This window comes from Nannospalax galili, unplaced genomic scaffold (genome assembly GCF_000622305.1).
Source record: "Nannospalax galili isolate Female #2095 unplaced genomic scaffold, S.galili_v1.0 scaffold335, whole genome shotgun sequence".
Classification (NCBI taxonomy): domain Eukaryota; kingdom Metazoa; phylum Chordata; class Mammalia; order Rodentia; family Spalacidae; genus Nannospalax; species Nannospalax galili.
The window spans coordinates 399,221-414,232 of record NW_008337842.1 but is presented as its reverse complement, the minus strand read 5'-3'; the positions used below and the strand labels follow the sequence as shown (position 1 = coordinate 414,232).

Sequence of the window (15,012 nt, the reverse complement as noted above, 5' to 3'; positions counted from 1 at the left end):
TCTGCCTCCTGAGTGCTGGGATTAAAGGCATGTACCACCATGCCCGGCCCAGTAAATAATTTTTTAAAAAATTCCCAAGAAACAGAACAGTGGCTTGGCAAAGTGGTATACAACTTTAATCCCAGCACTCAGGAGGCAGAGGCAAGCAGATCTCTGTGAGATCAAGGCCAGCTTGGTCTTCATTGTGAATTCCAAGCCAGCTGGGGCTATAGGGAGACCTTGTCTCAACAAAACAAAATGAAACAAAACAAAACAAAAGCCAGAAAAAAATACGAAATTAAAAAAAAAAAAATTGGGTCTGGGGAAATACCTCAGGGTTAAGAGGTCACATTGCTTTTGCAGAGGGACCAAAACGCACACTGGATGGTTTACAACTACCTATAACTCCAGTTCTGGGGTGATCCAACCCTTCTGGCCTCCTAGGACACCTGTACTCATGTGCACATACCCACACAAAGACACACACACAAAACTTAAAAACAAAAATCTTTTAAAAATACAAAAAAACTCCCAAAACCCCAAAACAAAAACATGAAGAGAAATGAAGAGTCAATAAATAAAGAGGCAGCAAAATAAGGCTTACAGCTCAGCAGCAGAGCACATGACTAGAATGCACAAGGCTGTGGGTTCAGGGTGTGTGTGTGTGTACTGTGAATCCTCATTTACTGCTGCCAAAAAGGACAGATTTATAAGACCAAACTGACTTCAAGTTGCTTATCCTATACTAACAGTAAACTTTCCCTGCTGGTTTTTATCTAAGTCAGGAACTGATTAAAATACAGGAAGCTGTCATTAACTCCACATCTGGGGATTTAGAGATATCACAAAATGACCACTCAGATTCCAGGCCACACCAGAGCAAGTCTTCTGAGCATTACATTCATTTTTCTCTCACTAAAATCCTGGAGAGTATATATAGTTTTGTCTGGCTTTGTACAAATGACCAATTGGAGAAGGGAAAGCATGGTGGGTTTTAAATAGCTTGAGTGTGGGGGGAGGCTAGCTTTCCCTAACTAAATTAAACTATTTTAAGGGAAAGGGAAATGCCTCAGAGAATTCAAAAGAAACCATTCTAAATGGACTTATCAAGAGGAAGAAGTTATTAATACTTTCCCTCTAAAATGTAAAAAGTCTGCTCCCCATGTTAAGTTCCTTCAACCTAACCTGCTAACTTCAGGCATTCTGTCCTAGCCAAAACAAAAAAGGCAACTGTTATCAAACACTCTGCGCTTATCATCTGTCAGCCTAGGGCAAAAATCACTGGGAGGAATAGAAAATGTCATCACTCTGCAGGTGGCCAGGAATCAGGGTACAGCAGTCAGCCACAGCCCCTGGAGTGCTAAGCCTTCCCAAAATAGCTATGACTTTATACACAATGCCCATCAGACACCTCACACACAAACTCTCAGATACAGAGCACTGAAATAGGGGTCACTACTCTGTGGCAGAGGTAAATGAAGATGCCACTGATTAACAGGCACATGGTCCTCGATGACAGAGCATGGAACAAATTTAAATATGACTTGCTCTCCCTTAAAATAGTCTCTTCTCTAAATCAATATGACTGTCTCAGAAACCAAAATTTTTCCCACCTGTTTTTTAAGTCACTATCCTAAAAACAAATAGACTTGATCTCTGAAACCAAGCAGAAAAATCCTGACTCCATCCAATTCCAAAAGACCCTGGTAACCATCTAACACTGAAATTTCCATCCCAAATCAAGCCATGAAACACTATCCACCTACTTTCATTATGACTTGGAGGTGTCTTTTCCTACATGAATTTTAAAAATCCTGTCCTAGTGTTCTGGGTGTATTAAAAGAATACAAACTTCTGGGAAAGAAGTCCTTGTCTACCACGTGGTAGGCCCCGGGCTTGATGTCTACCACGTCTAATTAATTAGCTGATTAATTAATTAAATTTAAAAGGCATAAAGAGTTTCTCACTTGGTAGTATCTGACAGGCTTGTACTCTCAGTATTTTACAACATTGCTCACTTGCAAACACAGTATCTCAGAACTACTTGGCACAGATTACCCTATCTTGTCTTTTAAAAAGTCCAGTTCCAGAGGGATGCGGATGTACTGTTAAGCTAGAAGATTGCAGAGTAACATAAGAAAACATTCTTAAATTGTCCACCTCCCAGGTTTCTTCAGACATTAGCCTTTTGATTTTCTCCCAGGGTTAACTCTCGCCATCTTAGCCCAGAAACCCTTGTAACGCTTGCTTTTCAAGCTTCTTAGATATTAGGAACCTAATTGGTGTCCCTTTTATTCATCATGCCGTTTCTTCTCCTTCCTTGAAAATCTAGAGTGATCAATGCGGTAAGTGAGGAAGCTGATCTATGTTTAAAAAAAAAAAAAAAACGAAAGAAAACCCAAAAGCCGGGACAAGGAGGAGGGGAGGTGGAGTGGGGCTTCTGGTCTTTGGCACTTTGTTGATAAACGCCGGCTTTAAGTGAGATAACTTCAGTCTGCTTGAGACCCTGGGAAGCCGCTGCCATAAAACTGATTTCGGAGTCAAAGCAAGCCACCACCGCCGTGCTTCAGGAAGTTTGCAAGTGCCCAGTCGGGCCCCGGCGCACTCTCTCGGGGTGACCCCGATGCCGACCTCCGTGCAGCCCTTCACGGTGGGGTTCCGGAGTGCCCGATCCCGCTCGAACTTCAGCTCGCACGCCGACCCTGACTGCAAACTCTCCATCATCGCCCCAGCCTCACCAAGTCCGCAGCTGCCCGGAGAGCCGTGCCAGCCGCCCGCCCGCCGGCCCCTGCCCGCAGGCCCCGCCGGGCCTCCGCCAGCTCGCGCCGCTCTCGCCTGGCCCACCGCGCCCCTCTCCGCCCGGAGCCCGAACGGACCCCGCTTCCCTCGCCCGTTGCTCACCGATCCGTGGCAGTCCGCCGCTCCCGCCCCGTCGTCCTGCTGCAGCTCGTCAGTCATGGCCGATATGCCCCTCAGCGCGTACACCGCCTCCCGCCGCCGCCGCCCCCGACAGCCCAGGGACACCGGAGGCCCCGCCCCCACGCCCCGCCTCCGCCCGCGGCGCGCACCGGAGGCCCGGCCCCTATGCCCCGCCTCCGACCGGCGCGCGCGTCTGGGCCCCGCCCCCACTCCAAGAAGCGCCTGAGGCTCCGCCCACTACAGCGCGGTCCGGCCCCTGCCCGCAGAGAGCGCCGGCGCCCCGCCCACGAACCATGCTCTCGCCCTTGGCGGCCTCCCAGGCCCCGCCCACACGCCCTGCTCCCTGTGAGGTGGAAGGCGGAGACGCTCTGAGTGCTCCAGGCCACGTGATCGCCGTCCGGCTTAGGGAAGCCTATCGGGTCTGGTGGCTTTCCCCATCGCAGGCGATTTCCGCATTTGGGGTTCCGGAACTGGACCGCGAATCTCATTGTCCATCCTCTGCGGGCTAAACCTCGTGACTGCGCGTGACCGCGTGACCGCAGCGCCAGCCTTCCAGCAGACTGAGCCGGAGCCCGAGGACGACCGCCTAGGAAACGGGGAGCTGCCCACCGCGTCGTGGCCAGCTTCCTTCCAGCGACGCGGGAGCATGGATCACTGCCTCAGGGAGGCCGACTCCAGTGCTGTGCCGAAGCTACATTCACAGATGCCCCACGCGGTGTCTCTAACCCTGACTCATCGTGGTGAGCTTTCTTGCCCAATGTTCCAGTTTTCAGGCTCTGTGTGTGTTTTGAATCTAGTGCATTCTAGGCCAAATGCTCTATCATTAACATTCTCACTCCTAATATTGGGGGGTGTTGGTTTGGGTTTTGAGATGGAATCTCATGTGACTCAGGCTGGCCTCACTATGTAGCCAAGGATACCCCCGAAAGACAAGCTTGAACCATCACACCCAGCTTAATGTTTACTTTAGAAGTTGTCCAATCTGACAGTGAAACAAATTTGGATCCTTTTCCCTTAGTCGACTGTGAGGCTGGGATTAGGATCTGTGCTACTGGGCATGTCTCTGTCAGAATTTTCTGAGGAAAAGACCCAATAGCTGATATACAATTATAAAAAGGGATTGATTAGGTTGACTTACACAATCAAAGACTAGGGTAGTCCCAGGGTGTCCGTGTGCACACTGGAGACCCACACCCCCCGGAAAAGAAGCATCTGTACAAAGAGGTCTCACAACTAAAACTGGTGATGTAGCCCCACCCAGTCCAAGGCTGCAGGCCCTAAGCTCCCTAACTGCTGCTGAAGCCCTAAGGCTGAGGTTGTGCCTCAGTTGAGGGAATGCTTGTGTAGCATGCACAAAGCCCTGGATTTGGTCCCCAGCACCACATAAACTGACCTCGATGGCACATGCATGTAATTCTAGTTATAGGGAGATTAGGGCAGTAGGATCAGTAGTTCAAAGCCATCATAGCTACCTAGTGAGTTCCATGGCAACCTTGCCAGCCTAGGTTATATAAGACCCTGTCTCAAAAACTAAATTGTTGGGCTGACAAGCTGCTGAACTCATTAAAGGCTCAGACTCAAAACCAAAAAGACAAAAACAAAATTGTTTTCATTTAAAAAGAGGACAAAAAGGATGGCAAACTAGCTCAGAGAGTAAAGGCACTTGCCACCAAGCCCGACAACCTGAGTTCAGTCCCTAGCACCCACAGTGGAAGGAGGAAAACTGACTTCTGCAAGTTGTCCTCTGTACCCTGGCACACATAAACACACCACAACAAAGTAAATCAAGTGTAATTTAAAAAAATTTAAGAGAAAGCAACAATAACAATATCCTCCAAATATGCAGGTAATAATAAAATGGAGAACTAGAAATAAGTCCATAAATTTGTACAATTTTGATTTTTCATGTAATGCTTAGGGTCAAATCAAAGCCTTGGTGCTTCCTCGGCAAGCACTGAATTAAGTGGGCTATGTCCCCACACCCAAACTTACGATTCGACAGACTAAAAGACTAATAGAGATAGGCAGACTTTAAAAAACGCTGGTCAGATGGTTACATAAACATTTTATTTTGGGGGCTGGAGAGATGGTTCAGTGGTTATGAGCACTGGCTATTCTTGAAGAGGACCTGGGTTCAGGCAGCTAACTATCCACAACTCTAGTTCCAGGGGAAGCTCTTCTGAGCTCTGAGGGCATTTCATGATACGGGGTGAACTTACATACATGCAGGCAATACACTTACAGCATGAACTAATAAAAATAAAATATTTTTTTAAAATGTATTTTGGCAACTGAGCATGATGGTATAGGATTGTGATCCCACCCCTCAGGAGACAGAAGCAGGACAATCAAAAGTTGGAAGCCTAATGATAAACGTGCTAAGAAGGAAATCAAGGATATAGTCCCATTCATTACTGCCCCCCCCCCCCAGGAAGTGAAAGATCTTTACAAAGAAAACTTTAAAAAACTGAAGAAAGAAATTGAAGTCCTGGAAAATGGGGGAAAAAACTCCCATGCTCATGGGTAGGAAGAATGCATAATGTGAAAAAATGAAAGCGATCTACAGATTCAGTGTCATCCCAATCAAAACTCTGGTGCCATTCTTCACAGAAAAAGAAAAAAAAAATCTTGAAATTCACATGGAAGCAGGAAAGACCCTGGATTGCCAAAGCAATCCTGTACAAAAGAATAATGCTCAGGGTTTTGCCATACCTGATTTCAAGTTAGACTACAGAGCCATAGTGACAAAACATCATGTACTGAGAAAAAGTAGGAATAGACTCACAGACCCACATATAAACCCACACAGACACAACCATCTGATATTTGATAAAGATGCCATAAAAGCATATTGGAGAAAAGACAGACTGTTCAACAAGTGGTGTGGGGGAACTGGATCTCCAGATGTAGAGGCATGAAACTAGATTCTTATATATCACCCTGCACAAAAATCACCTTCAGGTGGATCAAAGCCCTTAAAGCAAGACCTGAAATTCCAAAACTGTTAGAGGAAAGAGTACAGAAATCTCTTCAAGATTTAGATATGAACAAGGGACTTTCTCAATAGGACGCCGGTTCATCAGAAAACAAGAATAACAATTGACAAAAAGCCTCTGTACAGCAAAGGAAACAAGTAAAGAGACAGCCTACGGAATGGGAGGAAAATCTTTGGAAGCTATTCATCTGACAGAGGATTAACACTTAGAATATACGAAGAACTCGGAGAACTAAACAAGAACTCTTAACACCTCAATAAGTGGGTTAATGAAATGACCAGACAGTCCACAACAGATGAAATACAAATGGCAGATAAACATGTTCAACTTCACTAGGCTTCAGAGAAACCAGAAACTGCGTTGAGATTCCATCTCACCCCATTCAACATGACAGTCATTAAGAAAACAACTACAAATGCTGGTGGGAAAATAGAATCTTCATGTACACTGCTGGTGGGAATGTAGACTAGTCAAGCCACTATGGTAATCAGTATGAAGGGCTCTTAAAAAAACAATAGCTCTTTCACATGACCCAGCTGTACCACTTCTGTGGATTTACCCAAAAGACTCCAAGTCAACACATCCAGAGACACGTACTTGCACATCAGTATATTAATACAGCACCATCCATAATAGCTAAATTATGGTACCAACCTAGGTGTCCAACAATGAAAGAATGAAGGAGGAAAATGTGGTGTGTGTATACAATGCATTTTTCAGTCATAAAGAAGAATGAAGTGATGCCATTTACAGGAAAATAGATGCAACTGAGGACAATCATTAAGTGAATTAAGTCAATCTCAGAGGAACAAACAGCATATGTTTTCTCTTGCTAGTGGTTCCTAGAATTTATATAGACACATAAAGCATACATATGTATATATAATGTGAAGGTAAGAGTAAAATGATGGGGGGGTGGAGATAAAGGGACTAACAGGAGAGGGGAAGGGTGAGAAAAAGGGGGCACTGGAATAGAAGGAGAATATGTCTAGCATGCAATTTCCTGTATATATACACCTAGAAAAGCTTAAAAAGACAACAACCAAAGAAAAAAGTTGGAGGCTAGCCTGGCCTACATAGGAAGACCCTATCTCCAAAAAAAACAAAAAAACAAAAAGAAATGACACCTTGTTTCTCTTCAGAGTGTGAATCTTTCCCTTTTACTAGAGATGTCCATGGGGAGGAATAAGTCTGAATTCTCACCTCATATTTTGAGGCCTTTAAACTTTTTTAATGGTAGGCATTAAATCCATGGTCTTGCCTATGCTTGGCAATGACTCCAGCACTTTGCTATATCTCTAGCCTTTATTTTCTTTAGGTAAGGTCTTATTTATTGCTTATATAGCCTAGGATAGTGTCAGACTTACTCTTTTCCTGCCCCCACCTGAGTGCTAGAGTTTAGACCTGTTCCATACCCATATTTTTTTTTTTTATTATTATTATTATTATTATTATTATTTAGTTTTTTGAGACAGGGTCTCCCTGTAGCCCAGCTGACCTGGAACTCACTATGTCGACCAGGCTGACCTTCAACTCACAGAGATCCACCTGCCTCTGCCTCCCCAGCACTGGGATTAAAGGCGTGCACCACCACGCCTGACATCCCCATATAATTTTTAAAAAATCTAAAGTCTGGCTGTAGAGATGGCTCAGCAGTTAAGAGCACTGTCTGCTCTTGTAGAAGACCCAGGTTCGATTCCCAGCACCTACATGGTGGGTTGTTGCCTAATAGCTATCCTTAACTCCAGTTCCAAGGGATCTGACCACCTCTTCTGACCTCTTCGGGCATTGCACAACACAGGTACATTTACATACATGTGGGCAATACACTCATACACATAAAAAATTACAAAATAGTAAAAGAATCAAAAGTCTCATGTCATAGTAACTGATCTTAGGTGGATTAAATATTTTTATTTGTGTGTTTATGGTGTATGTGTGTTTGTGCACATTTCTGTGTGTGTGTGTGTGTGTGTGTGTGTGTGTGTGTACAAATGTGCACATGCCACTAGGCAAATGTCAGAGGACAACCTAAGGTGTTGGTCCCTGCCTTCCACCTTGTTTGAGAGGGTCTCTTTGCTGTTCACCATTGTATATATCAGGCTGACTGGCCACGCTTCGAAGATTCTCCTGTCTCTGCCTTCCATCTCACTGTAGGAGCACTGGGATTACAGACACACATTACCATACCCCACTTTTTAAACATGTGTTCTGGGGACTTGAACTCAGGTTCTCATGCTTGCATGGTAAGTGCTTTACTGTCTCAGCCATCACCTTCGCCCATGTGTAGTACATATTTAAAACAAAATTTAAGCTTTTCAGACATTATTGGAAAATTCTATACTTTGGGAATAGATTTTCTTTTCTTCTTTAAAATTATTTTTATTTTATGTGTATAAGTATTTTGTCTGCATGTGTGTAAGTGCACCCATGTCATGTAATGCCCACAGAGGCCAGAAGAGGGTGTCATATACCTTGGAACTGGAGTTACAGATTGTTATTAGTCACCATGTGGGTGCTGGGAACCAAACCCAGGTCCTCTGCAAGAGAAGCTATCTCCCAGCCCTTTTCTTTTTTGAGACAGAGTTTCATGTATCCTAAGCTGTCCTAGAACTCACCATATACATGAGGATGATATTAAAATACTTATTCTTCAGAGTCTACTTAAGGACACAGCCCAACCTACAAAAAACAGATTATGATAAAGCTAAAAATTTCTAAGGAAGTCACAGTGATACTGACCTCCTTAGCACTCAGGAGATAGAGACAGGAGGATTAGGAGTTCCAGGCCAGCTTGGGTTAAATGAGACTGTCACAAAAGGTGTTTTTTTAAGTACCGTGAGGCCTAGTATAGTGGCTGACTCTTGCAATCCCAACATGAGGGAGACTGAGGCAGGAGAATCACAAACTCCTCAAGGGCAACCTGGACTATTAGAATTCAGACCCAAATTGGGTGTTGTGTAGCAATTTCCTCCTAAATAAAACTTTCCCTTGTCTTTGAGGGAAGCTGAGTAAACAACAGGATGTTTCTAGAGAGGTTAAACATCCTACCTGCTGGGAAGCTTATTGAGCTCTTGAAGTAAACAACTCAGTAGCTTCTGAAAATCCCAGAAACTGACCAGGTTCACTAAGCCCTTTCCTCCCCAAGCTTATATAAGCCCTGAGGACTGCTGAGAGACACTTAAACCAGTGAGAAGAGGCTCAGACCAACTGAGCTGCCTGGAAAGGCCACTCTCCCAACATGTTGAGCTGCCTGTAGTCTACAGTGAGCTACAGGTTTTCTGCTTTCTTGAGCTATCACCGAAGCTGGGGTGGGCTTTGGTGATGCAGCTATTTTTGAGTCATTTCTGCTTCTGTAAGTAACCTTATATACTCCTGGTAACCCCAATAAAACTCATTGGTTCATCAAGGAGAGTCTTGGTGGTATCTTTACTTTGGTCTATCATTGGTTCCCTATTTTGGGGTAGGAGATGCTTGTTCATGACTCACAGGAATAGTGTTATACATTAGGCAACTCAGTGAGATCCTGTCTCAAAATAAAAGTAAAAGAGGCTGGAGAGGCAGTTCAGTTGGTAGAGCGTTTGCTTAGCATGTAGGAGACCTAGCACCACATAAACCAGGTGTGGTGGCACAGTCCATAATTCCAACACTCCAGAGGCCAAGGCTGGAAGATCAGAAGTTCAAGGTCATTCCCAGCTACATAGCAAGTTCCAGACCAGACTGGGATACAGGAGACCATGTTTCAAACAAAAACAAAAACTAAAAAGATAGGAATATAGCCCAGGGTTGGACCACTTGCCTAACATGTGGCTCTAGGCTCAATTCCCAATACTGGGGAGCAGGGGAGGGAAGGGAGAAGGTGCCCCAGTATTGGGTATGATGATGCATGCCCACAATGCCAACCGAGGCAGAGAGATTTGAAGTTTGAGGTTAGCCTGGGCTATATAGTGAGTTCTAGGCCAGCTTGAGCTACCGTATCTCAAAGCAAGTAAACAAAACAAACCCAGGGAGAATAAGATGGCTCGGTGGGAAAGATGTCCAACTCCAAGCCTAACAAACTGAGATCCATCCCTGGACCCCACATAGTGGAAAGAATTGACTCCCCCAAGTTGTTCTCTGACCTCCACACATGTATCAGGAAAGGTGCAGACAAACACATTTACACACACAATAAATATAACAAAAGTTTTAAAAAATAATAAAGTATTGTATTAGGGTTCTCCAAAGAAATAGAACCTGTAGAATGAATATATATGTGTAGGGATTTATCAGCTTAGCTCACAAGATAGAGTCCGAGTAGTCCAACAATGGCTGCACCACACTGGAGTGGTTGAGACTCTGTACTCGCTGAGTCCACAAGGCTGGATGTCTCAGTAGTCCCAATCTGGCGCTGAAGGTCCGATGAATTCCAAAAGATCGGCTAGTCTTCAGTCTACAGCAGCAAGACTAACCAGCGAGAGAGAAGGCAAGCAGCAAAAGGCAAAAATGTTCTCTTCTGCCATGGCCTTGTATATGTGCTGCCGTCAGAAGGTAACACCCACATATAGGGTGTGTCTTCCATCTTCAGATGATCCAATTAAGAAGATCTCTCTCATTTCAGTTAATCCCAGATCCAATCGACACCCAGGAATAGCCATCACAAGTCCACCTGTTGTCAATTTGACACACAATAGCATCTCCCTATGTTATGCTTAATTTTCAAATGAAAACAATGTTAAGGTCATAATTTCACCTAACATGATATAACTATCCCATCATACAATGACCAATGCATTATATATCTTAGAGTAGGTGATAAGGCCTTCAAAGACTGCTTAGTCCATTAGTATCTCATAACCCAATATGATCCTGTAGGTTCACAACACTTAACCACTTAACACTCAATTACACATTAAAAAAAAAAAAAAACACAAGTATCTGCTTAACGTATGTGTATACATGCACAAGCCTATTCTTAACCGAATAGGACAAAAATACTCATGTCAGTTACAATCCACATATCTGCAACTGGTCACGTGGCCTAAGTTGGTATTTGTAACTACCTTCCTCTACTGTCCATTCTGTATTTCCTCCACCATAATCAAGCACTTCTGCAGGTCTTGGCTTTTTCCTTGGAAGATTGACCCATACTTTCATCCCTGAAGGGTCTGGGCCATTTGTTGTCCTGTCTGGATTGGATTGTTGCAGTTTCCCATTGACCTTAATCACAGGACATGGTAACATCAAAAGTCGCCCTAAGGAATCTCCTGCTTTCCAGATATAATCTTCATTACTTCCATTGTGGAGAACCAATCCAATTTCCCCCTGGTAGTCTGGGTCAATCACTCCTCCTAATACTGTTATTCCTTTCATAGCCTGCTGAATTAAGGGCATCAGAAGCCCAAAGTGGCCAGGGGGAAATCTTAGCTTCCAGTTCCACAAAATAATTTATTTTGTCTCCTGGCAGAAGCATTCCCTTCTCTGGAACCAAAACTTCTAAGCCAGCAGAATGCAAAGTCGACAGAGCAGGAAGCAAAAAGTTTCCTAGTGGTTTACTAGGGGTGATAGTGAGTAGAATTATTCCCACTTCCACCCCTTGATTCCTGGACCCATGAATCCTGGCTATAGGATAAAATAACCATATATTGGATGCTGATTCAAAGCATACACTGCCTTCTGGAGGACCCTGCCCCAGCCTTCCAGGCTATTGGCACCTAATTGGTCCTGAAACTGTGTCTTTAAAAGGCCATTCCATCGTTCTATCAAGGCAGCTGCTTCAGGATGGTGGGGAACATGGTAAGACCTGTGGATTTCATGACCATGGGTCCACTGTTGCACTTCTTTGGCTGTGACATGAGTTCCCTGGTCAGAAGTGATGCTGTGCGGCGTACCATAATGGTGGATAAGGCATTCTGTAAGTCCCTGGATGATAGTTTTGGCAGAAGCATTACATGTAGGAAAGGCAAATCCATACCAGAATAAGTATCTATTCCTGTAAGGACAAAATGCTGTCCCCTCCAAGATGGAAGTGGTCCAGTATAGTCAACCTGCCGCCATGTTGCAGGCTGGTCGTCATGGGGAATAGTGCCATATCGGGCTCAGTGTTGTTCTCTGCTGTTGGCAGATCTGGCACTCAGCATCAGCTGTAGCCAGGTCAGCTTTTGTGAATGGGAGTCCATGCTGTCAAGCCCATGCATAACCTCCATCTCTACCACCATGGCCACTTTGGTCATGGGCCCATTGAGCAATGACAGGGATAGCTGAGGAAAGAGGCTGACTATCCACAGAGCGGGTCATCTGATCTACTTGATTATTGAACTTCTGCTGAAGCCACCTTTTGATGAACATTTACATGAGATACAAATATGTTCACATCCTTTGCGTATCTTGAGAGATCTATCCACATACTTCTTCCCCAAATGTCTTTCTCACCAATTTTCCTACCATGCTCCTTCTAAGTCCCTGACCATCCAGCCAAACCATTGGCTACAGCCCATGAATCAGTCAGTATATAATTACACTTCTGGTCATTTCTCCTTCCAAGCAAAATGCATGACCATGTGCATGGCCCAAAGTTCTGCCCACTGTGAAGATTTTCCTCTCCCAGTGTCCTTCAGGGTTGTTCCAGAAATTGGCTGTAATGCTGCAGCTATCCACTTCGGAATGGTGCCTGCATAGCATGCAGAACTATCTGTAAACCAAGCCTTAGTCTTTTCTTCCTCAGTCAACTGATTGTAGGGCACACCCCATGAAGCCATAGGTGCATGCTTGAGAACAGAAGGCATTGTAACAGGAGTAGGAACCATAAGCATTTGGGAAACTTCTTCATGTAGCTTGCTTTTGCCCTCCAGGCCTGCTTGGGCCTGATCACATACATACTTCCATTTGATAATGGATTGTTGCTGTGTGTGTCCTACCTTATGGCTTTGGGGGTCAGATAATACCCAGCTGATGATGGGCAGCTCCGGTCGCATGGTGACTTGGTGGCCTGTAGTCAAATGTTCAGTTTCCACTAAGGCCCAATAGCAGGCTAAGAGCTATCTCTCAAAGGGAGAAGAGTTGTCTGCAGATGAAGACAAAGCCTTACTCCAAAATTCCAATGACCTCTCCTGTGATTCCCCTATAGGGGCCTCCAGAGACTCCAAACAGCATCTCTATCTGCCACTGATACCTCAAGCACCATCGGGTCTGCTGGACCATATGGCCCAAAGGGCAGAGCAGCTTGTACAGCAGCCTGAACCTATTGAAGGACCCTTTCCTGTTCCAGGCCCCACTCAAAGGCAGCTGCCTTCTGAGTCACTTGCTATATGGGTCATAATAACACACCCAGATGAGGAATATGCTACCTCCAGAATCCAAACAGGCCTACTAAGCATTGTGCTTCTTTCTTGGTGGAGGCAGGGGCCAAATGCAACAACTTATTCTTCACCTTGGAATGTCTCTGCATGCTCCATGCCTAGAAATATCACTGAGGTAGAAGGCCTTTGAATTTTGGTTGGATTTATTTCCCATCCTCTCATGTGCATATGCTTTACCAACAAGTCTAGACTGTCTGCTACCTCCTGCTCACCGGATCCAATCAGCATAACATCATCAGTATACTGGATTAGTGTGATATTTTGTGGAAGAGTCAGGTGATCAAGATCCCTTTGAACCAAGTTATGGCACAATGCTGGAGAGTTAATATACCTTTGAGGCAGGACAGTAAAGGTATACTGTTGGCCTTGCCAGCTGAAAGCAAATTGCTTCTGGTGGTCCTTATGAACTGGTATTGAGAAGAAAGCATTTGCCAAATCAATAGCTGTATACCAGGTACCAGGAGATATATTAATCTGCTCGAGTAGGGAAACCACATCTGGTACAGCAGCTGCAATTGGAATCACTACTTAAGTTCTCAATAGTCAATTGTCATTCTCCATGACATATCTGTCTTCTGCACAGGCCAAGTAGGAGAGTTAAAGGGAAATGTGGTGGGAATCACCACCCCTGCATCTTCCAAATCCTTGATGGTAGCACTAATTTCTGCAATCCCTCCAGGGATGTGATACTGTTTTTAGCTCACTATTTTCCCTGGCAGGTTTCTATTTGGCCTTTCCAACCATAATAGCCCTCATGCCGCAGATCAGGGAACCAATGTGGGGATTCTGACAATTCCTAAGTATATCTATCCCAGTTATACATTCTGGTACTGGGGAAAAACCACAGGATGAGTTCAGGGACCCACTGGACCCACTGTTTGTAGGACTTCAGCCAAAACTCCATTTATCACCTGACCTCCATAAGCCCCTACTTTAACTGGAGAGCCACAACGCTTTTTAGGGTCTCCCAGAATCAGTGACAACTCAGGACCAGTATCCAATAGGCTGTGGAAAGTCTGATTATTTCCTTTTTCCCAATGTACAGTTATTCTAGTAAAAGGCCACAGGTCCTTCTGGGGAAGGATGGTAGAAAGGCAAACAGCATAACTCTTTGGTACTGTGACAAGATCCTTCCTCAAGGGCACCCGGCCTCCCCTTCATTCAAGGGGTTCTGGGTCTATAAACTGTCTCAAGTTTGGAAATTGGTGGACTGAGCGAGATTCTCTATTGCTACGATCCAATACTGACTTCCTGTCATGTATCCTAGAGCTTTTCTGCCTAACCAGATCAAATAAAAACTTAATAGGCTTCTTATGTATTAGAGTTATGCCATTGTAGGTGTTGTTTTGCCTTTGCCACCCATTACAATAAGTATACTCACCCTGTCTTTGGTAATTCAATATTGCCACCTGACCCCTACTCCAAGGTCCTGTTACACCTATTATATTTACATTTAATTTATGTAATTGAGCAGCAGCATCTCCAACTGTAAGATCTGGCATAAAGAAAAGTGCAAAAACAAAGCTCTTCAAATGTTCTGGTGTCTCTCTCAGTACTTTCTATCTTATAAAATCAGTAAAAGGCATGTCCTCTGGGCCCTCCCATTGTGGAGGATTTGGTGTTGCACTGCAAATCCGCTCAAACATGCCAATTTGCCTAAGCCTTACAATCCCTTCATCAACATAAGTCAAAGAATATCAGATATCTCCAGCTCTCTGTGAGTAGGCTGTCTTTTGATAAATACCTCAGCCAACCAATCAAATAAACTTTTAACACCTTTT

At 44.5% G+C, this 15,012-nt stretch overlaps 2 protein-coding genes across 5 annotated transcripts in view; one reads left to right on the top strand and one right to left on the bottom strand.

Moving 5' to 3' along the window:
• Usp28 (ubiquitin specific peptidase 28) overlaps nucleotides 1-3,010 on the bottom strand; it is a 71,637-nt gene extending 68,627 nt beyond the window's left edge. For all 4 annotated transcript variants that reach the window (XM_008832742.3, XM_008832745.3, XM_017798069.2 and 1 more), the window contains exon 1: nucleotides 2,881-3,010. In XM_008832742.3, coding sequence (XP_008830964.1) covers nucleotides 2,881-2,937 — 57 coding nt within the window. In that variant the 5' untranslated portion in view covers nucleotides 2,938-3,010. The remainder of the gene's footprint in view (nucleotides 1-2,880) is intronic.
• A 298-nt stretch (nucleotides 3,011-3,308) lies between these two features.
• The window catches only part of Htr3b (5-hydroxytryptamine receptor 3B), an 84,003-nt gene continuing 72,299 nt past the window's right edge, over nucleotides 3,309-15,012 (top strand). Inside the window, exon 1 of the mRNA XM_008832817.2 lies at nucleotides 3,309-3,638. The gene's annotated coding sequence lies outside the window, so the exon portion shown is untranslated. The remainder of the gene's footprint in view (nucleotides 3,639-15,012) is intronic.